Raw genomic sequence first — 24,132 nt, 5'->3', positions numbered from 1 at the left:
TAGCTGGCTGGGGAATTCTGGGAGTTGAAGTCCACCCATCTTATGTGTTGCCAAGGTTGAGAAATAGTCTCAAGGATGCGGTGATGCAGGGGCTTAATGATGCTGGAATTGCTGGCCAGAAATGGTCTGCATTCCAATGGTTCGAGCTCAGCTCCACAAGATGGGGTGAGCTCCTAACGTTTGCTCCCCAGCCTCCTGCCAACCTAGCAGTTCGAAAGCATGCAATACTGCAAGTAGATAAATGGGTAGCAATAGCACTTAGACTTATATACTGCTTCACAGTGCTTTACAGCCTTCTCTAAGCGGTTTACAGAGTCAGCGTATTGCCCCCCCCCAACAATCTGAGTCCTCATTTTACCGACCTCGGAAGGACGGAAGTCTGAGTCAACCTTGAGCCTGGTGGTAATTGAATTGCCAAATTGCAGGCAGCCGGCAGGCAGCAGAAGTAGCCTGTAGTACTGCACTCTAACCACTGCACCACCAAGGCTTCACCACTGCTCCACCAAGGGTACCAGCTCAATAGGAAAAACCTAGCCATGTTTGTGTGCGGGGGGGAGCGGAAGCTGGTGCTGGACCTGGCTGAATGCAAGGCAATGCGACATGCGCTGAGGTGAGACTGGCAGAGCAGCCCAGAAGACCCAACAACCCAAGGACCACTAGTCAGCTGGTGTGAGCTAGCCCATTGCGGTGCACCAAGTACAGGCATGCAAATGCTGAACACAAGGAACTAGAAATATAGGATGTCAGGACTGCCTTGAGTCTAGCATTTGTAGATTTTCCTGACATTGTACGCCACGGGCTAAATAAATAATATAAGAAACACTGGTCTACAAAGAGTCTAACGTCTTCTAGATTGCCTTATCAAATGTATCTGGAGGAAGCCTAGTTTAAGAAACCAAGTTTTTTGGGCGTTCATAACAATTTGAAAACCACTGTCAGAATGAAGGTGTCAAATGATAACTTCTGGAAGGGCAACCATGTTAAGCATCTTCAACCTCAATGCCTTCCTTACAAATGTATTACTTTCACATTACAATTATTTCACATTGAATTGAATACTTTATTGGCCAAATGTGATTAGACAGATAAGGAATTTGTCTCTGGTGTTGCAGCTATCAGTGTACATGCAAAGCAACAGAATAATGACAAGCATCATAATAATGCCAATAAGAGGAGGGTAGTAAAAAAAGATGCTAAGAAGGGTAAATAAATAATAATAACCCTATTGCAATAGGATTGTATTATCCTACAGCCATATTACATGGGTAAATACAGTGGTACCTCAGTACTCATCATTAATTGGTTCCGCGAGGGGCAATGAGCATCAAAAACGATGAGTAACACACCATTTTTCCCATAAGGAACAATGTAGCAAGTTCTAGCTTGTATGTTGAGTACCCAACAAATGATGATTCCCGGGGACAAAATGTTTGTGTCAAAATGCGTTGAGGACCAAATTTGATGGGTTTCACAGCAGTTGAGCACCAAGGTACCACTGTACACACAGACATTGGACATAATTTCCCAGGCCAATTGCATCAAAACTGACAATATTATCAAGAATCACAGGACTGTATCTATAGTTTGGGGAGAGAGGAAGGAACGTAAGCAGAAGAAAACAAAATTCATAGGGTACAGAAAGTGGTAGTTATGTTGTTCACAGTGGCCATTTGCGAGACAGTGATTACAAAGGCATCCGGCACTGACGAGATAATTAGCATATACAGCCAGATAAAATCTTACTCCTGGCTTCAGGAACTAGTAATCTGACTGAATTTCTTGACAATTGTGCTCTTTTAATTACAATAGGTTGGTGGCTGGAGTAGAGACAAAGGGATTTTTTTATCACATATCTCTGCCCATTAACTCGATAGTGCCAGAATGCCATTGTTAGATCCTTTAACAACTCATTGTTGAAAGTGTACCTTGACAATGGAATTAATTCTAGCTGCCCTTTGTGTATTTCATTTCAGTTCTGACCTCACTGTTACCAGTCCCCGTTTATCATTATTTGTGTGTGTGTGTGTGAGAGAGAGAGAGAGATGGGGGGGAGGAGAGAGAGAGAGACAGAAAGAGGAAAGGGCAGGAGGGAGGGGAGAGGGAGAGGGAGAGAGAGAGATTGGGAGGGGGGAGGAATCCTCAGGGACCTCAAAGTTATTTTGTTCCATGACATCCTGACATCTCCACTTGGCTTTTAAAGACATTCAGTGTTTCACATATACAGGTAGTCCTCAACTTACAACCAAATGTTTTAGCAACCATTAGAAGCTACATTAGTAGTGAAAAAGTGGCTTGCAATAGGTCCTCGCACTTACAATTTGGACGCTTGGCAACAAGGCATCTATTTATGATGGTGGCAAGCTCCCAGAACCTTCCCAGCTGGCTTCCAATAAGAAAAGCCCATGGACGAAGCTGGGTTTGCCTAACAACCGTGTGGTTCACTTAACAATGGAGGCGATTCGCTTAACAACCACGGCAAAAAGAGACCATAAAATTGGGCGCAACTCACTTAGCGAATGCTTTGCTTAGCGATGGAAAGTTGTAGCAACGTTTCGGCAGAATCTCATCTGCCATCATCAGGCTTCTGTATTGTGTTCGTCTGTGAGTCAGACTTTTACAGTGGTTTCAGATTTAAATTTGGGGCAGCCTATTGCTGTGCCAGAATGGTTTTTTCTTCATCCTGATTGGTTGGGAGTCTTGGTCTGTGTTTATTGGTCTTGGAGTTTGCTGTATTCTGCTTGATTGGTGTTTCTAATATCTTCTGTCTGTTCTGTAGCTTTTTTAGTCTTGATTGGCTGGCAACATTGTGTTTCCTGTATTGGAGGCTTTTAGTGCGGCTTGGCTCCGAGTGAACGGACGGCTATCATTTATTAGGAAGCTAGGTTTCATCTGGGTGCCTGGTTGGGGTGTGTTTGAGCTGGAAGTATCAGGGGGGATCTGTTTGTGCCCAGGTGTTTGCCTGGCTAGTGGTATGGAGATTTTTTTGTTTGAGAGTGGGAAATACCTGAACAAAGCTGAATACCATATATATATATATATGTGTAATATAGGCATGTTCACCAAAGATGAGATAAAAGCATCATGCTAGTCACTTACAGTGCAATTCTATACAACATAAACTCCACTGAGTGGGGCCTAAGCAGAGGTGGGATTCTTCCAGTTCGGCCCGGTTCTACTGAACCAGTAGCTCCAAAGATCAACTTAAGGGGAACCTGTCTGCTCTGACAATCTTTTGTTCTTCTGTTTGGCACACCCCACCCTCCGCCCGGGCTCTAGGATGTCCTTTATTTCCTGCTTTTTCCAACTCAGCTGCTTAGGCCCCATTTTACAACCTTTTTTGCCAGTTGTTAAGCGAACCACTGCAGTTGTTAAGTGGATCTGACTTCCCCCACTGCCTTTGCTTGTTGCAAGTTGGCTGGCAAGATTACAAATGGTGATCATGTGACCCCAGGACGAAGCAACCATCATAAATCCACGCCAGTTGCCAGCATCTGAATTTTGTCCATGTATAGGAGGATGCTGTGACAAGTGAGGATGCTGCGACAGTCATAAGTGTGAGGATCAACCGTAAGTTACTTGTTCAGTGCTGCTGTTAACAGTCACTAAACGAATGATTGTTAAGTCGAGGACGTCCTGTAATCCGTAAACCATGCTTTATGGCTTAGCGTTCTGAGAAGCCACCTTCTACAATTTTTTCCCAACGAAACAGTGTTAAAGCAAACCGTGGCATAGAATTCACGAATCCAGCTGCTGGCCTGGAAATAGCGAAGGACTGGCCTGTCGTGTTTCTGCCAGCGAAAATGGGCTCCCAATCTCAGTTTTTGGCTGGGATGGCCTCCTGCAACGGGCCATGCGTGGCCCTCCCAAGCTCCATTTTCATTGGCAGAAGCACCACCGGCCACCATAGGTGCCCCTGATATGAGTGATGTCAAGTTGGCCACGCCCATCCAGCCCCCCCGAGGTCAAACACAACCCTGATGCGGCCCTCAATGAAATCGAGTTTGACACCCCTGATCTAGTTGAACCCCTTTCTCTTGGTCCCAATCTGGAGATTAAGTCCTGATGCGTCTTATTTCTTCCACGGCCTTGATTGGTGGAAACCAAAGACGTTACCTTGCTTACGTTCTTTGGTCCAAAACGCACATCTTATTTTAAGCTAGGAAAGAGTCTCTGAAATTCATTTGAAAGGTGATGTCAGAAGATCAAACCTACCTAATGATTTGTCCTTCATCTCCTGGAGTGGCAGGTCTTAAACCTAAGACTATATGGCACACCTAGAAAAGAAAAAAAGAGAGATGGTAGTGAAAAAGGGAAGGTGAGAAAATGTACTTGCGCCCCCCCAAAAGGACACTAAGTTAAGGAGTTATTCCTCTTGGTCTGATAACGTTTGAACATCTATTCTGTTTTAGGTAGTCCTCGGCTTACGACCACCATTGAGCCCACCATTTCTGTTGCTAAGCAAGTTTTACCCCGTTTTACCCCTTTTCCTGCCACTGTGAAGTGAATCACTGTGGTTGTTTAAGTTAGTAACAGGGTTGTGAAGTGAATCTGGTTTCCCCGTCGACTTGGCCTTTCAGAAGGTCGCAAAAGATGAATCACGGGACACTGCAACTGTCATAAATATTGTAATGAGCCAGTCGCCAAGCACCTGAATTGTAATCATGTGACCATAAGCGCAACATAGGAGAACAAACCCATCAGGACAAGATTCAGCAGTCGATCTGCATTTAAAAGACAGGGCCGCTCTTTGGAAGGCAGCGAAGTCCAAACATTTTGGGCAGAGAGGACCGCTGGTTTGAAAGAGGAGTCAAAGGGGCCACCTGTGTCAACACTGAACATCCCTCTCTCAACAGGGGGTGTGGGGCAGGGAGAATACAACATCATCTATCTCCAAAATACTACACAGTCCTTTCAGCAGTTCCAAGAAGGCTCCACACCCGTTTGCACCATTGAGGTGACCCTGAGGATCAACCTCCAAGTGACCTCAATGACCCACTAAAAGAATGCAAATGACCAGCTGTCTGCAAGGAGTATAAATCTTTCCATTCCCCACCATCCAGTCAGAGCTGAAGAAGCTTCTTGGATGAGAAGCGAAACGTCTTCAAAGAAAAACAAGAAAGTCCAGTTGCCCTCTTGAAAAAAGCACCTTTGGGACTCCAAGTTGCCTTAACGACTCTAAAAGGATGCAAACGACCAGCTGTCTGCAAGGAGTATAAATCTTTCCATTCCCCACCATCCACAGCCAGAGCTGAAGAAGCTTCTTGGGTGAGAAGCGAAACATCTTCAAAGAAAAACCAAGAAAGTCCAGTTGCGTCTTGGGAAGAAAAAAAAAAAGCTCCTTTGGGACATGAGACTGTCATAAACGTCAGTGGCCAAGTGTCTGAATTTTGATCATGGGACCACGGGGATGCTACAGTGGTCCTACGTGTGAAAATCAGTCTTAAGTCGCTTTTTTCAGTGTCATCGTAACTTCAAACGGTCCTTAAACGAACTATTGTTAAGTCGAAGACAACCTGTACAAGACATTTTCCTATTCAAGATAAACAACTGAGCCCACTGGAAACATTTGCCCAGGGCTGACTGTAGCTATCATAGATAACTCAAAATTCAGACATTGTGCCAAACCACCATTTCTGCTTCCAGGATCGAATCATCATTTCAGAGCAGGCTTCATTTCCCATCCTTATCAGTATGCTAAATGTCTCTGTATTGCAGCCTTTTCTGAAAAAGGAGGCCCTCCCCCTGGCTGTAACACTGGATTTTATCTTTATCCCCTGCCAACTTCATTGAGTACACTAAGTGCGTACGCTGGCTACGGTTGGCAAGAATTCTGGCATCTAAAGCTGCAGCTCAGCACTTAGTAATATGCGTAACCTTGTTCTACGGGACAGAATGTAACGCTTGCCAAATGGGCTGCCCAGCCCAGTTTGAAGAGCAGGTAGGAGTTATGCCGTGGATCACCTCCGCATACCTGTTTATCTTGCCGGATATCCTTTTCCCCATTCAAAATGAAATGATCAATTTTGCTTGATAAGGTCTTGCAAAACACTACAACGTGAGCTAACTATGCTGGGCATTAGTATTACTTTGAACGGTCACTAAATGCATGTTTGTAAGTCGAGAGTACTTGTATTATTTTATTCCTCCCTCCCTCTCTCCCTTTCACTTACTCTTATTCCCCCCCCTCTACCTATCTACATACATATAGTACCTACTTCAAAATAGCAAACACACCTAACACTTCTGCCTATTTTCCCCGAAACAACAACCCTGTGAAGTGGGATGAGAGATAGTAACTGGCTGAAAGTTCCCAAGCTGGCTTGGATGCCTAAGTAGGACTTGAACTCACCATCTCCTGTTTTCCAGACTACCATCTTAACTACTCCACCAAGTTGGGCTGATATGAGTCAGGCAAAAGAGAAGCATCTCGGGCCAAGCTCACATTTCCAAAAACAACAACAACAACAAAAACCAGAGATCTCCAGGAATGCAGCTGACATAAGAGCTGATACAGCACTTGGCAACCCGTGATTGCAAAGAAAGCAGGAAGGCAAATCCAAGGCTTGCCTTCCACTGGAGGTTCGGGCTTGCAGTAAACGTACCTGAAAAAGCAGGTTCAAAAATTCGTTGGCAAGGGCACTCTTCACACTCCAGATCTGATAATCCTCAAGGGTGAGATGACCAAGCTGCAGGGAGGAGGAAGGAAGGAAAATCAATGAGGGTTTCCCCCCAAAGTGTTTGCTGAATGGGGTCTCTCTCTCTCTCCCCCCCTCCCTCTCTTCTCCCCCTCTCCCCCTCTTCCCATCTCTTCCCCCCTTTCCTTCCCTTCTCTCTCTTTTCCCCTCTCTCCATCTCCCTCTCTCTCCCCTCCCTCTCCCTCTTTCCCCCCTTTCCTCCCTATCTTCCAACTTCTCTTCCCCCTCCTCCTCTCCCTCTTCCTCTTCCCACCTCTTCCCCACCTTTCCTCCTTTCCCTCCCTTCTCTCTCTTTTCCCCTCTCTCCATCTCCCACTCTCTCCCCTCCCTCTTCCTCTTTCCCCCTTTTCCTCCCTATCTTCCAACTTCTCTTCCCCCTCCTCCTCTCCCTCTTCCCACCTCTTCCACACCTTTCCTCCTTTCCCTCCCTTCTCTCTCTTTCCCCCTCTCTCCATCTCCCTCTCTCCCCTCCCTCTTCCTCTTCCCCCTCTCCTCCTCTCCCTCTTTCCCCCTTTTCCTCCTTCTCTCCCTATCTTCCAACTTCTCTTCCCCCTCCTCCTCTCCCTCTTCCTCTTCCCACTTCTCTTCCCCCTCTCCCTTTCCCCCTCTCTCCCTCTCTTCTCTTTCCCCCTCCTCTCCCTCTCTTCCCACCTCTCTTCCACTCTCCTCTCTCTCTTCCCCTTCTCTCTCCCTCTTCCTCTGTCATCCCCCCCCACCACTCATACTATCTCTCTCATGCAAACTGAAATGGACATTTTAAGGAAAATAAAGAAAAGCTTTGACCAAAAATCAATCTGCTCTATCTGTAGATCTGAAGCTGGTTTTGATCAATTAATAGTCATGATTTCCCTGGAGAATCACAGATCTGCAACTACTCTCAATAATTTTGATTTTTCTCAGGGAAACTATCCATCTAGGTTTTTCTAGCTGGAAGCCATGTCAGTTAAACAAGATTTTTTTTAATAATAACGTTTTTTATTTTTTTCCTGAAGATAAAATACAAAATGCAAATTAAAAAAAAATTACAAAGAAGACACAAAAAGGAGAAGAAAAAAAGGGTATATCACAGATATAAAATTAATATTAAACACATAACCTCCATCCTGATTGAATGCTGACACCTGTATCTCAAACAAACCTAATTGGTTTCTCCTCCTTGCATTGCAGGTCTACAAATAGTTATACATTTCCATCCTGTGTTTGCTAAATTATTCACATCACATTCTCTTAACAAATATTGCAAATATACAAATCTATTGTCTCTTAACAAATATTGCAAATATACAAATCTATTGTCTGTCAATCAAGTTGACCCAATTCCAGTCAAAAAGGTTTTATGTAGATTGGCCATCACACTGGAGATAAGTTCCACTGAACTATGATCAAGACTAGATTTTATGGATGATGAGTTTCAGGGGAACTATTCCCGCTGAAATTTTGGGGTAGTTTTCTAGAGGTACATAATAGCCAGAACAAAGGTAACTGGTTGACTATCATCTGAAACTGTGAAAAATAGTAGAATAAAAAGCGGGGGGGGGGGATATTTTGATACTTTAATATCTCAAATAGATCTCCATCAGCAATAGCAATAGCGCTTAAAATTATATACCGTTTCACAGTGCTTTGCAACCCTCTCTAAGCATTTTTACAGAGTCAGCCTGTTGCCCCCAACAATCTGGGTCCTCATTTTACCGACCTCAGAAAGATGGAAGGCTGAGTCAACCTTGAGCCAGTCAGGATCAAGCTCCTGGAGTGAGCAGTGAGTAAGCCCTGCGGTTCTGCATTCTAACTACTGTGCCACCAGGGCTTGTTTGCTTCCTTTTCCTTCCTTCCTTCCTTCCTTCCTTCCTTCCTTCCTTCCTTCCTTCCTTCCTTCCTTCCTTCCTTCCTTCCTTCCTTCCTTCCTTCCTTCCTTCCTTTCCTTTCCTTTCCTTTCCTTTCCTTTCCTTTCCTTTCCTTTCCTTTCCTTTCCTTCCTTCTCAAGCAACAGCACTTCACAGTGTTTTTCAACCCTCTCTAAGCAGTCAGCATATTGCCCTCAACAATCTGGGTCCTCATTTGACCCACCTCGGAAAGAGTGGAGGCAGAGTCAAGCTTGAACCGATCAGGATCGAACTGCTGGCAGTGAGCTGAATTAGCCTGCAATGTGGAATTCTAACCACTGTGCCATCATTGCTCCTAACCTTTCTCATATTCAGGAGCTTAGGAGAATGTTAGTGGAACAGCGAAAGCCCAGCAGATGGGATAGACCAATTTTTAAAACATATTTAACAATAATTTTTCTATAATTTTACTATCTGTGAAAACAGCGAGCGTAATTGCATCTGTTAGCTCAGTGGATTTCTGCCACCATATATGGTAAGTAATGATGAATACATGTAAGTAAATAAATTATCTCCTTTGATGCTTTTTATCCTCTTTGGCTTCTTTCACAGTAAACAGACTTTCCACGAGTTAACTCAGCAGCTTGGCTCAGCCTCACTGTGCTCCAATTCAGAGTATCAACTCGTAAAGCGTTCCTGGCCTACTCTCGAGTTACTATGGGGTGGGGGTAGGGACTGACAGAGCAGGAGCCACAACCAGAAGCACATCCCACACATACCTTCTTCAAGACTGTATCCCAGGCTACCGGGACCAACCGGAGAGGCATGATTTCTACAGCCCACAAAGTGCTCCGTTGGAGAATGTGATTTATGACACACTCTGGGGGAGGGAGGGGGGGGGGGAAACAGGATCATAGGTGGGCCGTAAATTACCTCAGGCAGAGCTGACTTCATTTGGGTATGTGTCGACATGTTGTTCCTAATAAATAACTGGATTTCTTTTGAAACTTGGCTCGAGGCTCATGGTTTAATTAGGGCATCCTTCGGAACCCTGACACAGAGGCCATTTCAAGTTTCTTGAAACTATTTCTGCACTGATTTCTCAAGTCGCACAATAAGGGATAATGAGATGCAGGTGCCCTTTCTTACCTTGGTAGTGTCGTGTGACTTTAGAATATCTTCTACAATATCAGGCAAATTCATGTGCAGCTCCTTGGGGGGAAAAAAAGAACAGGAAGATCCCATGAAAGTTAAGAACCTTATTTCGAGGGTTATTTTGGTCGACGTACATAGACCCCAAAAGTAAGAATGCTGGGTTGAATCCACAGAGTGCAGATCTGCTAAAATCAATGAGCTTTAAATGAGCAGCAAATGACCTGCCCCTTATTTTAGCTGGTCTGATCCATGACAGATCGAATCTGGATTCAGACTATTTTGTCTGATTTTTATGAATCTTCTTGATAAATCGGTTTATAGAATGTGAAAGTTTCTGATCAAAGTCCTGTCAATCATTATTAAAAGTAGCAATCTCATTTCTAGAGTGAGAGAGGCGACATATAAATCTAATAGATTATTAGATTGATAGATCGATAAATGATAGATGACGACGATGAAGATAGCTATAGATAGATGCATAGATAACTAGCTAGTTAGATAGCTAGACAGACAATAAAGACAGATAGTGATTGATAGACAGACACAGACTGACAGACAGGTGGATTCATAGGTAGGCAGATTGATAGACAAGCAATATATTTTAAAACACTCTGTGCAAGTTAAGGCACTGAGGGATTAGTATGAAACACTCAAACTAGCCAGATGGTTAAGCAGAAGACAAGTCTACTTTATTTTCAATTTCAGACTCAGCAGGCAAGTGCCTCCTGATTTTTGGCTACCATAGACTACAGCTTTGAGGATCTTCGCCTGCCCTATCCCATCTGGTGGGACTCAGAAGAAGGGCCTTCTTCGTGGTGGCTCCCTCTCTCTGGAACATCATCCCCCTGGAGGTTAGACTGGCCCCCACTCTAATACTCTTTCAGAAGGCCCTGAAGACGTGGTTCTGCCAAGCGGGCCTGGGGAACCCAGAGCGGGATGGAGCACATTAAATGGTTAGTGTGAGGGTGTGCTGTCACCAGGGTGAGAGGTTATTATTTTATTATTTTTCTTCTTATTTTTAAATTTTCTTTTATATGCTGTTTTGATATCCGTGTAAACCACCTTGAGTCGCCATATGTGAGTAGACAGTGATATAAATTTCTAAACAAATAAAATACACAAATAAACAAACAAAACCAGACCATTACAATGTCCAATCCACAAGAGAATCAATCAGCTGCTCGGAATTTAAATATAGCTCCAAACGAACAACCAACCACCCAACCACATGGGCACACGAGACATTTATAAGCTAAAGAGGAATTGGACGACACAATCCTGCTGATGACATTACCTAGTGTGGTAACGAAACGTTCAGAGAGTAAGTTGAAAGAAGCTTGGAGAACAAAACCACTGCCAAAATAGGCAGTCCTTGTTTAGTTAATATTAATGTTGAATGCAACTTACTGGAATGTTATCAATACGATTATCTTTCCAAACTTCCAGAAGAGCCACAACCATTTCTTCGAGTTCAACCTTAGACAAAACCCCGTCTCGATCAACGTCGAAAACCTTGAAGCAAACTGAAAGAGACAGAAGTGGTTATTCTAACAGTCAAGAACTAAACAGACGATAGTGACTCAAAAGATTTTGAAGACTGAGATGAAACCAGAACTGGGTGGGGTTTTTGTTTTTTTTAACTTATGGATAGCGGATTAGAAAAGACGTGAAAGGCTGGTTTTATATGCGGGAACTGCAACCAGATTCTTGTACGCACAAAAATGTGCAAATGCTGAAAATGCCCATAATAAAGGAGTGGATTGTGAAGATGTGAAAATGGGGGGGAAAAGTGTAAATGGTGATTTCAAGATTTGACCATTGGAAAATAAAGACTGAACAGGGGGCTGAAAGGATCACTGTAATGTTAAGTAGGGAGGAGGGATAATCAGTTTGTTTATAACTGCTTTAAACTGCTTCTTTTGTTTGCTTATTATTATATTTTTATTCAACTGGCTGAGTCTGCAATGAACCACAATAATTGTCATCTTGAGTTTTAACTACACTGCTCAAAAAAAATAAAGGGAACACTTAAACAACACAATGTAACTCCAAGTCAATCACACTTCTGTGAAATCAAACTGTCCACTTAGGTAGCAACACCGATGGACAATCAATTTCACATGCTGTTCTGCAAATGGAATAGACAACAGGTGGAAAGCAGAGGCAGTTAGCAAGACATCGCCAATAAAGGAGTGGTTCTGCAGGTGGTGACCACAGACCACTTCTCAGATCCTATGCTTTCTGGCTGATGGTTTGGTCACTTTTGAATGCTGGCGGTGCTTTCACTCTAGTGGTAGCATGAGACGGAGTATACAACCCACACAAGTGGCTCAGGTAGTGCAGCTCATCCAGGATGGCACATCAATGCGAGCTGTGGCAAGAAGGTTTTCTGTGACTGTCAACGTGGTGTCCAGAACATGGAGGCGCTACCAGGAGACAGGCCAGTACATCAGGAGACGTGGAGGAGGCCGTAGGAGGGCAACAACCCAGCATCAGGACCGCTACCTCCGCCTTTGTGCAAGGAGGGACAGGAGGAACACTGCCAGAGCCCTGCAAAATGACCTCCAGTGGGCCACAAATGTGCATGTGGCTGCTCAAACTGTCAGAAACAGACTCCATGAGGGTGGTATGAGGGCCCGACGTCCACAGGTGGGGGTTGTGCTTACAGGACATTTGGCATTTGCCAGAGAACACCAAGATTGGCAAATTCGCCACTGGCGCCCTGTGCTCTTCACAGATGAAAGCAGGTTCACAGTGAGCACATGTGACAGACGTGACAGGGTCTGGAGACGCCGTGGAGAATGTTCTGCTGCCTGCAACATCCTCCAGCATGACCGGTTTGGCAGTGGGTCAGTAATGGGGTGGGGTGGCATTTCTTTAGGGGGCCGCACAGCCCTCCATGTGCTCGCCAGAGGTAGCCTGACTGCCATTAGGTACCGAGATGAGATCCTCAGACCCCTTGTGAGACCATATGCTGGTGCGGTTGGCCCTGGGTTCCTCCTAATGCACGACAATGCTAGACCTCATGTGGCTGGAGTGTGTCAGCAGTTCCTGCAAGACAAAGGCATTGATGCTATGGACTGGCCCACCTGTTCTCCAGACCTGAATCCAATTGAGCACATCTGGGACATCATGTCTTGCTTCATCCACCAACGCCATGTTGCGCCACAGACTGTCCAGGAGTTGGGGGATGCTTTAGTCCAGGTGTGGGAGGAGATCCCTCAGGAGACCATCTGCCACCTCATCAGGAGCATGCCCAGGCATTGTAGGGGGGTCATACAGGCACATGGAGGCCACACACACTACTGAGCCTCATTTTGACTTGTTTTAAGGACATTACATCAAAGTTGGATCAGCCTGTAGTGTTTTTTTTCCACTTTAATTTTGAGTGTAACTCCAAATCCAGACCTCCATGGGTTGCTAAATTTGATTTCCATTGATAATTTTTGTGTGATTTTGTTGTCAGCACATTCAACTATGTAATGAACAAAGTATTTAATAAGAATATTTCATTCATTCAGATCTAGGATGTCTTATTTTTGTGTTCCCTTTATTTATTTTTTTGAGCAGTGTATTTCTCTCTATCATTTTTATTTCTAGGTTGCTGCTTTTAACTTTTTAAAAAAATATTTTTAACAGGATAATGAACTGCTGTAAAGAAACCCTACATTTTAAAAAGCAATTTTTTTTAAAAAAAAAAAAAAGCCCAAAAATGAAACCATTTTGGCTTTTAAACCTGAGCTAGTAATTATTCATTTTCTCAGATGCAACAGGAAAGTAGCCTGGGAAACTTACAGTTGACAAGAGACACAAAAGACGAGTGTTCAAAGTGGAGAACTTGAGAAACTACAATAAACGGTTCAGATTAGTGCAAAGTTTAAGGTGCTGGATTAGAAACTGGGAGACAGTGAGTTCCAGTTCCATTTTAGGAATGAAAGCCATCTGGATGACTTTGGACCCAGCACCAGGAGACGGTGAGTTCTAGTCATGCCTTAGGCATGAAAGTCATTGGGTGGTTTTGGGCCAATCACCAGGAGACGGTGAACTCTAGTCGTGCCTTAGGCATGAAAGTCATTGGGTGACTTTGGGCCAATCACCAGGAGATGGTGAGTTCTAGTCCCACCTTAGGAATGAACATTATTGGGTGATTTTGGTCCAATTACCAGGAGACAGTGAGTTCTAGTCATGCCTTAGGCATGAAAGTCATTGGGTGGTTTTGGGCCAATCACCAGGAGATGGTGAGTTCTAGTCCCGCCTTAGGCATGAACGTTATTGGGTGACTTTGGGCCAATCACCAGGAGACGGTGAGTTCTAGTCGTGCCTTAGGCATGAAAGTCATTGGGTGACTTTGGGCCAATCACCAGAAGATGGTGAGTTCTAGTCCCGCCTTAGGCATGAACATTATTGGGTGATTTTGGTCCAATTACCAGGAGACTGTGAATTCTAGTCATGCCTTAGGCATGAAAGTCATTGGGTGACTTTGGGGCCAATCACCAGGAAACGTTGAGTTCTAGTTCTGCCTTAGGCTTGAAAGCTGCTGGGTAACTTTGGGCCAGTCCCTCTCTCTCTCAGCCCAGCGATCTAGAAATGAAGCTGGGTTGTAGTTATGGGGAAAATAGAAGAAGGGAATGTTATGGATGCTATCCTGAGTTTAATGCAGACACTGGAAAATATATGGGAGGGAATAGCTGCAAACAGGGCATAGTTAAAAGGACTCACAAGAGACCTTTTTGGAGAGTGGCCTCCATTAGAGGGAGGAAATCTATTTCAGAGAGCGAAGGGACAGCAATACACCAGCACCAGAGATGCAATAAACAGTATAATCTGTTTACTCTTCTTTTTCCAAAGAGCAAATATTGGCATTTGCAACACACAGGCTCTCCACATACTCCATCCACGCATACACAAATGTCAGTACCATACACAGAGCTAACTGTTTGTGCTTATGAATATTTTATTAAAGAGAAATTAAAATCCAGCCAAAAACAAAAAACAAAAAATGGGGGGTTATCGACTACCAATGAACCAGACAACCTCTTCCAGAAAATTGATTGTAATTGACGTCAAATGAGAGTAACTCACAATAATATACTGAATTAATAGAGCTGGGAGATGATTAGGAATTAGCTTTTAAAAGCTCTCATTTCAAAACCATCATGGGAGATTATATTTCCTTAATGTGTGCATGCACCCATAGAGGAAACAATAATAATAAAGGGAGGAGGGAGAATACAGGAGCCTTAAAAATGCAGATTAGGGAGGCAGATGTGGAAAGGTTCTTTTTTTCCTGAAAAAAGGAGGAAAAAAAGTGCAGGCAATAAACTTAGCTCTGTTTTTGCATATTATCCCTAAAGAGTGAGAACTGATCAACCTCTACATCACTGTGTTTCTCAACCTAAACAACGTTGTGATGAGTGGACTACAACTCCCAGAATTCTCCAGCCAGCATGATCCCAAGAATGCCTGCTGGCTAGGGAATTCTGGGAGTTGAAGTCCCCTCAGTGTAAAGTTGGCTGAAGTTGAGAAACACTGTTCTATGTACCCAGGAGGAAACAGCAGCAAATGTCAACTCTTGGGGGGGGAAAAAGGTATACCACATGTTTATGTCTGCGTTTGTGTGTGTCATTCAGATACTTTGACATTTCCAGGGAGTAAAAGCAATAAAATCACACAAGAAGCAAGACAAGCTTAGAGCCCATCAATAAATTCCACTCATGTTATATTCGAAAGATGGTTTCCCAAAAGACACGAGCTTTAAAATGCCTCTCAAAGGCTCTGCCGTAATCCCAGCACGGGTATTGGGAAAATTTTTCACTTAGAAATAAGGAATTTTTTTTTTTTTGCCAGTGAGAATAGAATAGAATTAATTGTAAAAATTAATAAACTATATTTTAAAAAAAGAGAATAGAATAGAATTCTTTATTCGCCAAGCGTGATTGGACACACAAGGAGTTTGTCTTGGTGCAAATGCTCTCAGTGCACATAAAAGAAAAGAGACATGCGTCAAGAGCCAAGAATCATAAGGTACAACACTTAATAATAGTCATAGGGTACAATAAGCAATCAAATCATACTAGGAAACAGTCAATATAAATCATAAGGATACAAGCGACAAAGTTACAGTCCTACAGTCACAAGTGGGAGGGGGTGGGTGACAAGGAGTGATGAGAAGGTTAATAGTAATAGTAGTGCAGACTTTGTAAATGGTTGGACAGTGTTGAGGGAAATATTTGTTTAGCAGAGTGATGGCTTTTGGGAAAAAACCTGTCCTTGTGTCTAGTTGTTCTGGTGTGCAGGGCTCTATAACGTCGTTTGAGGGAAGGAGTTGAAACAGTTTATGTCCGGGATGTGAGGGGTCTGTAAATATTTTCACAACCCTCTTTTTGACTCGTGCAGTATGGAATAGCTTGCCTCCTGGGCTTGTGGGTGCTCCATCACTGGAGGGTTTCAAAAATAGGTCGGACAACCATTTAGCTAGGATAGTATAAGGCTCATGCCTTGAGAGGGGAGGGTTGGACAAGAACAGGGGTCCCCAACGCCCCCAACCCCCCGGCCCACTACTGGGCCTTGAGCCATTTGGAACCAGGCCGCGGAAGTGGATGGTAAGACAGCACAAGCACATCCCCAGTTGTGTGAGCAGTGGACAAACACATATGCATGCTCTATTTGCGTGAGTGACAGGCGCTCACAGCTCGTGCGGAACCAGCCCCACTCCCCACTGGGGGAACTCTGGAGTAGAAGATGTCCAAGGTCCCTTCCATCCCTATGATACTATGAGTCTATAAGTGTGTGTGTGTGTGTGAGAGAGAGAGAGAGACAGAGACAGAGAGAGAAGAGAGACAGAGAGGGGAGACAGAGAGACAGAGCGAGAGGAGACAGAGAAAGTCAAGAGAGACAGAGAGAGAAGAGAGAGAAAGAGAAAGAGAGACGGCTGGGGCGGAGAGGGGAACTGGGATGTGCAAGAAGCGGGCCAGCACACACACAGCCCTTGTGCAAGTGGTGGGCTGGCACGCACGTGCATGAGTGCCTCCTGGCCCACCACCTGCCGGCCCGTCACTCATACATGTTGAGTTGCGCATGCACACATGGTCCGGCCAGCCACTCGCATAGTTCGAATAAGACACGCCCCGGGGGTTGGGACCCCTGTAGTACCCAGTAAACCAGTAACCAGAAAAGACCAAGCCTCCACTCTCTTCTAGCACTGATGATGTTACCTAGTTTGGGTAATAAAACCCCTACAAGAAAAATAACCAAGCTCAGAGGGTACCAAGGACCTCTCAGTAACCTGCAAAATTTTGCTGTTATTTTAAATTCCCCGGGTCTCCATGTAGGCCAAAAAAGCGGTTATGCCTCTGCATACGAGTGAAAGTGATTTGTATGGCTATTTTCTGGGGCTAAGACTGTGTGAGTGATCCATCCTAAGTGGAACCTGGGAACACCTGTAACACCTGAAGGGGTGCCTGGGAAGCCTCCTAGCCAGAGGTGGTGTTCGGCAGGTTCTGACCGGTTCTGGAGAACCAGTAGTGGAAATCTTGAGTAGTTCGGAGAACTGGCAAATCCCGCCTCTGACTGGCCCCACCAACCCCATCTCTTCTCTGCCTCCCATTGAGTCCCAGCTGATTGGCTGGGTCTTCTTTGGTTGCCCTGCACAGGAGAACAGAGCTGGAAAGCAGGTTAGTGGGGTGGGGAGGGAATGGGGATTTTGCAGTATCCTTCCCTTGCCACGCCCACCAAGCCACACCCACAGAATTGGTAGTAAAAATATTTGAATCCCACCACTGGAGGGAGGGAAGGAGGGAGGGAGGATGATGGGAGGGAGGGAGGGAGGGAGGGAGGGAGGAAGGAAGGAAGGAAGGAAGAAAGGAAGGAAGGAAGGAAGGAGGGAAGAAAGCAGAGGTGGGATTCAGCAGGTTCTGACAGGTTCGAGAGAATCGGTAGCAGAAAATTTGAGTAGTTGGGAGAACCAGCAAATCCCACTGCTGACTGGCCCCGCCAACCTCATCTAAGCTCCACCTCCCATTGAGTCCCAGCTGATTGGCTGGGTCTCCTTTGGTTGCCCTGCACAGGAGAACGGAGCTGGAAAGCAGGTTAGTGGGGTTGGGAGGGAATGGGGATTTTACAGTATCCTTCCCCTGCCACGCCCACCAAGCCACACCACACCGACCAAGCCACACCCACAGAACCGGTAGTAAAACATTTTGAATCCCACCACTGCTCCTAGCCATACTCACACTTCTGCCGTTCTGCCAGTGGCCCCCTGCAGCAAGCCGAGAGCCCGCACGAGATTTCCTTGAAGTCTATGTGATTGTCGCGGTTTTCATCAAAGGCGTTAAACAGGCCTGCAAAGGGTCCCAAAAGCCGTTATAGGTAGCGACCAATTTGCCAGTCAAATCATATGGTTTCATTAGCTGAGATAGCAATAGCACTTAGACTTCTATACTGCTTCACAGTGCTTTATAGCCCCCTCTAAGTGGTTTACAGAGTCAGCAAATGGCCCCCGACAATCTGGGTCCACATTTTACCAACCTCGGAAGGACAGAAGGCTGAATTAACCTTGAGCCGGTCAGGATCGAACTCCTGGCAGTGAGCAGTGAGTTAGCCTGCAATACTGCATTCTAACCACTGTTAAGATATTAGTGATATGATAATCATTTCAATCTTGAACTAATTGCTTAACATTAAAACAAACCTATAACTGTATATTTGATGTTGTAAGTCCCCCAGAGTCTTTTGGATGGCCATAATAACATCATCCAAAAATAGCAATAGCCCTTAGACTTATATACCGCTTCAGACTGCTTTACAGCCTTCTCTAAGCAGTTTACAGAGTCAGCACAATGCCCCCAAAATCTGGGTCCTCGTTTTACCGATCTCAAAAGGATTGAAGGCTGAGTCAACCTTGAGACAGTCAAGATTGAACTGCTGGCAGTGGGCAGTGCAATACTGCCTTCTAACCACTGCACCCCCACGGGATGAGATCCAGGTAGTCTTCAGCTTACATTTGTTTAGCAACCGTTTCAAATTACAATGGCTGTAAAAAAAAGTGACTTTTATGACTTGGTCTTTGTACTTATGACCATCACTGCATCCCCACAGGCATGGGATCAAAATTCAGGCGCTCGGCAACTCTATGTACTCAGGATGGTTGCAACATCCTGGAGTCAGGTCATCACCATTTGCAACCTTCCCAAAGCTGACTTCTGGCAAGCAAAGTCAATGGAGGAAGCCAGATTCGCTTAACAACTATGTCATTCACTTAACAACTGCAGTGATTCACTTAACCACCTGGCCAAGAAAGGTTGTAAAATTGGGTGTGGTTCATTGAACAGCCGCCGTGCTTAGCAATGGAAGTTCTGGTCCCAATTGTGGTCCTAAGGTGAGAACTCCCTGTACTGAGTAGCCTACACACGCTACTCATGTGCACCCGAAGATGGAAATCTCCAGCCAGTCACCTATTCCAGGGGATCATGGTTTAATATACTGGGCTTTTTCCCCCCCCTGTTCATTTCTTAGTCTAGTATTTGACCGGCATCTTACAAAAGGAGAAACGCAGGTGCCATATGCTCAGCCTTAACTGTTTCTCCATCGTTTTTATTGATTTATTTTAATCATTACAATTACCGAGTTTCTGATTGAATAATTTACAAAATAGGGCTCCTCCTGAGATTCTTTCCAGAGGGCAGCTGGTAAAAAATGACTCTCTAGTCTAGAAGGAGAGCAGGAATCCAGATGGAGCCAGCTACCCCAACTGCTCCTTGCTGGTTTTCCTTTCTCTTTCCCACCGTGCATTCATGTGTCAACTTTGTTTCCATGTTTTTACTTCCATCATCCCAACTTTGGAACGCTTAGAAAGAAGAAGGATGTCAGGCCTAGGCCAGACCAGAAAACAAACAGGAAAACTTTAACTATGCTTTACTGAGGTTGGTTATGATTGAATTTTACCAGTCTGATGGTAATTGTTGTGGCCTGCCAGCACCCAGCGGAGCTGGCAGCAGACTTAGACAGTAAGGAGGTTGGGGGGGAACATGAGCCAGTCCTGGAGTCTGGGAAGGCTCTGACTAGTGCTCTGCATCAGAGGGAGACATAGGGCCAGGGCTGTCTGACAGTTATCAGCGGCATCCTGAATTGGAGATCAGTGGGGCAGAAGAACAGCTGGAGCCTGTTCCCAGTTTGCGCATGCACAGAGCTGCCAGGAGAAGGGAACAGTTAAGGAACAAGGATAGACTCTGGAGTAAAGGCTCAGATGGATGGTAAATGGCCCCTCCCATAGGGCAGGGGTCTCCAACCTTGGCAACTTTAAGACTTGTGGACTTCAACTCCCAGAGTTCTTCAGCCAGCTTTGCTGGCTGAGGAATCCTGGGAGTTGAAGTCCATGTCTTAAAAGTTGCCAAGGTTGAAGACCCCTGCCATAGGGAATAAAGAGGAGCGAAAGGAGAGTGGTGTTTGCAGGAGACGATTTGTTCAACTCATTAGAGTGAAGACCTGTTCCTGACTTCTTACCAAGTAATTGCTGCTACAGTGTGGCGTTTGGAAGATATCGGCCTGGCTGCTCTCCAAGCCTTGATAAAGCTCTGTAGTTGTGAAATCTCATGAAAGATTGCATGGACTTTGCTGGAGAGGAATTCCCTTTAACCTAAATAAAAGGGGTTTTATCGGACGAGGAGTCTGCTTCGTGATCTTGGTCAGAACAGTAACGTCCCTTCTTTCCTTCATATACAGCAGGGTTCTCCAATCTTTCCGGGTTGATGGACCAGCGCAGGGAGGAAAGGGGGGAAGAGGGGATGGTTTTGTGTGAGGGGCAGGCATGGTCTGGTTGCGAATAGCCCACGGCCTGGTAGTGGGCCATGGCCTACAGGTTGTGGACCCCTGAGATACAAGTAATCCTTGACTTACAACATTTCATTTATTGACCATTCAAAGTTACCATACTTAAAGAACGGTCGTTCCTTTCTGTCTAGTTCGGGGGTTCCCAAACTTGACAATGGGCTGGGGAATTCTGGAAGTTGAAGTCCACAAGTCTTGAAGTTGGCCAGTTTGGAGACCCCTGGTCTTGGTGACAATTAACAATTCTTGTCTATTTCTGCTGTGGTTGCCTCCCTTATCCACAACAAGGGGGAATGGAACAGTGTTCAATTCGGTCGTCTCCAGATGGCTTATAACTACAATTCCCAGAATTCAAAGCAGGCAAATCTAGAAGGGATTACAGGCTCAAGATTTGCCTCCTATTAAGCACTTATCTTTTCATGGCTTCCTTTTCTATGGGGCAAACTGTGTCCCCTCTCCTTTAGGCCTTTATGAAGTGGGTCGCCTACATAAACCTTTAATGCAGCTGTTACAAGTTCAGTATTTGTTGCCTGTACAGAGATAAATTCTAAGATGGGACCAACCTCTAGGAGCATGCGTATCGGGACTGCTGGGAAACCTACACGATTTCGCTAAATACAGGTAGTCCTTGACTTACAACAGTTCATGTAGTGACCATTCAAAGTTACAACGGATCTGAAAAAAATGACTTATACCACCGTTTTCACACTTGCAGCATCCTTGGGGGTCAAATGATCAAAATCCAGACACTTGGCAACTGATTCATATTTATGACGGTTGCAGAGTCCTGGAATCGTGTGATCTCCTTTTGCAACCTTTTGACAACTGGGAAGCCGGATTCACTTAACAACGGGGTTACTAACAACAACTGCCGGGATTCCCTTAACAACTGTGGTGAGAAAGGTCGTAAAACGGGGGCAAAGCAGAATTAACATCTCTCTCACTCCGCAACAGGAATTTTGGGCTCCGCAGTGGCCGTACGTCGAGGGATCCCTGCATCGAAAGAAAACCAAGAAGAGCTAGATTGTCAGCGAAATTTACATACCTTCGCTCAGGGATGGATGGATCGGAGGGGAAACCAGGAGGCCAAACGTTTCCAGATCAAAACGGCCTGTTCTTGATTGAGCTTTCAGGAGCCAATAGCGTTTCTCGAGGTCGATGATATCTGATTCTTCCACTGCATAAAAGCCAAGGCGATCAAAGTCAGACATAAATGAAAGCAGTGCCTTTAAAAGGGTGTTGTGTCAGCCACTTTTACGCAGGCAACAAAGCTCAACGGAGAATTCCAGGAATGCGGATTGCTTTTGTGGAACAAAAAACCCTTATTGGGAGGTTCGTAGTGCAGAGCAACCAGATTTACTTAGCACCATTCAATATATTGAACAGGAAAAGAGGCCAGGGCAGTGACGGTGAACCTAGGATGCCCAGGTCAAAGGTGACGCACAACAACGTTTTTGTGCCGGTGTTCACTAATGTCTGACAGCAGCTATTCTCGAAAACACAACCCATTCTCATGTGATTTGGGGGGCTCTGCAAGAAGTGTTCTTTGGATGTCCCACAAGAAGGACGTGTTCTCGTGCAGCCCGGAGCCTTGGAAAATTACCCAAGAACAGGGTGGACTTTTGGTGGTTTTCAAAGACGACAGGGGCTGTGAAAGAGCATTCTCCCACAACTTCTGGAAGAAGCCATTCCACTGATTAATTGTTCTCGCTGCCAGGAAATTTCGCCGTAGTTCTAGGTTGGATCTCTCTTCGATATGTTTGCATTCGTTACTCCTTGTCCTGCCCTCAGGTGAGAGGTGGGATCAGTTCTGGAGAACCAGCAGCGGAAATTTTGAGTAGTTCAGAGAACCAGCAAATCCTACCTCTGACTGGAGATTTTACAGTATCCTTCCCCTGCCACGCCCACCAAGCCACGTCCACAGAACCGGTAGTAAAAAAAATAAATGAATCCCATCATTGCCTCAGGTGCTTTGGAGAATAAATCGACCCCCTCTTCTCTGTGACAGCCCCTTAAATAGCAATAGCAATAGCACTTAGACTTATATACCACTTCACAGGGGTTTTACAGCCCTCTAAGCAGTTTAGAGAGTCAGCATATTGCTCCCCAACAATCTGGGTCCTCGACTATGTATCAGGATGGTCAAACAAATGGCAACTTCAAATCTCAACAAATAAATGCTCTGTCTTACATATTGGCAAAAAAAAAATCAGAAAATAAAATACAGGCTGAATAGTCAAGACCTTGTTGATGATCCAAACTCTGTCAAGGACCTTGGAATACTCATCTCTAATGATCTAAGTGCTAGAGCCCACTGTAACTACATAGCCAAAAAGGCATTAAGAGTTGTTAACCTAAACTTACGTAGCTTTTTCTCTGGTAATATTACACTAATAACTAGAGCATACAAAACATTTGCTAGACCAATACTCGAATACAGCTCATCAGTCTGGAACCCACATTACGTATCTGATATTAACACAGTTGAGAAAGTCCAGAAATATTTCACAAGAAGAGTTCTCCACTCCTCTACTCGTTGCAGAATACCTTATGCCACCAGACTTGAAATTCTAGACCTAGAAAACCTAGAACTATGCTGCCTTTGGTCCGATCTAAGTATAGTATATAAAATCATACATTGCAATGTCCTACCTGTCAATGAATACTTTAGTTTCAACCATAACACTACAAGAGCAAACAATAGATACAAACTTAAGGTTAATTGCACCAAACTTGATTGCAGGAAATATGACTTCAGCAACAAAGTGGTCAATGTCCGGAATACTCTACCTGACTCTGTGGTTTCTTCCCCAAACCCCAAAAACTTTAACCTTAGACTGTCTACTATCGACCCCACCCCTTTACTAAGAGGTCTGTAGGGGGCGTGCATAAGCGCAACAATGTGCCTACCGTCCCCGTCCTATTGTTTCTTTTATATATATTTTTTATTTTTCTTATATGTATCCATGTATTCATAACTATGTTTTTACTTATACCTATTATCTTGTAGGTAATTGACAAATAAAAATAAAATAAAAATAAAATAAAATTTAACCGACATCGGAAGGGTGGCAGGCTGAGTCAACCTTGAACCACTCAGAATTGAACTCCTGGAGTGAGCAGTGAGTTAGCCCCGCATTACTGCATTCTAACCACTGTGCCACCATGGCTCTAAATATTGGAAGACTGCTATCATGTCACCCCTAGTCCTTCATTAGATTTGGCCAGGAGTTGGTAACCTTACACAATCAAAGAGCCATTTGGACCCGCTTTCCACAGTAAAGGAAACACCGGGAGCCACCAAACCATTTTGACTCTGCCGACCTACCATTAAATGTTCTGTTTTCTTCTGAAACTTTTCTTGGATTTATCCATAGTTGGCCTACCGGGGATTGAAAAGCTGAATAAATTGTGGTTGTGACGCATATTTTGAGCGACAGGGAGCTGTAGCAGAGGGATGAAAGAGCCACATGTGGCTCCAGAGCCGTGGGTTGCCAACTCTTGGACTAGACTTACCCAGTTCCTGCAACCGTCTCTTTTGTTCCGGGGGGGGAGACACACCAGCAGAGTCATTAGGCATTTTCTGAACATTTGAAACGTGGAATCTAGAACATTTTCCACCACTGACCTAAACC

The 24,132-nt window shown here is 44.8% G+C and overlaps 1 protein-coding gene across 6 annotated transcripts in view; it reads right to left on the bottom strand.

Annotated features, from left to right (window-relative positions):
• USP32 (ubiquitin specific peptidase 32) overlaps positions 1-24,132 on the bottom strand; it is a 209,095-nt gene that overhangs the window by 53,556 nt on the left and 131,407 nt on the right. For all 6 annotated transcript variants that reach the window (XM_026682756.2, XM_026682757.2, XM_026682758.2 and 3 more), the window contains exons 6-11: positions 21,543-21,674; positions 17,905-18,012; positions 11,081-11,196; positions 9,668-9,730; positions 6,603-6,686; positions 4,213-4,274 (exon numbers count right to left, since the gene is read on the bottom strand). In XM_026682756.2, the coding sequence (XP_026538541.2) occupies positions 4,213-4,274; positions 6,603-6,686; positions 9,668-9,730; positions 11,081-11,196; positions 17,905-18,012; positions 21,543-21,674 (565 nt within the window). The remainder of the gene's footprint in view (positions 1-4,212; positions 4,275-6,602; positions 6,687-9,667; positions 9,731-11,080; positions 11,197-17,904; positions 18,013-21,542; positions 21,675-24,132) is intronic.

This window comes from Notechis scutatus, chromosome 1, assembly GCF_049901735.1.
Source record: "Notechis scutatus isolate UNSWTSFEM ecotype Mainland chromosome 1, rNotScu1.2, whole genome shotgun sequence".
Classification (NCBI taxonomy): Eukaryota; Metazoa; Chordata; class Lepidosauria; order Squamata; family Elapidae; genus Notechis; species Notechis scutatus.
Note: the sequence above shows the minus strand (reverse complement) of the source record. Positions and strands in the feature narration are given on the sequence as shown.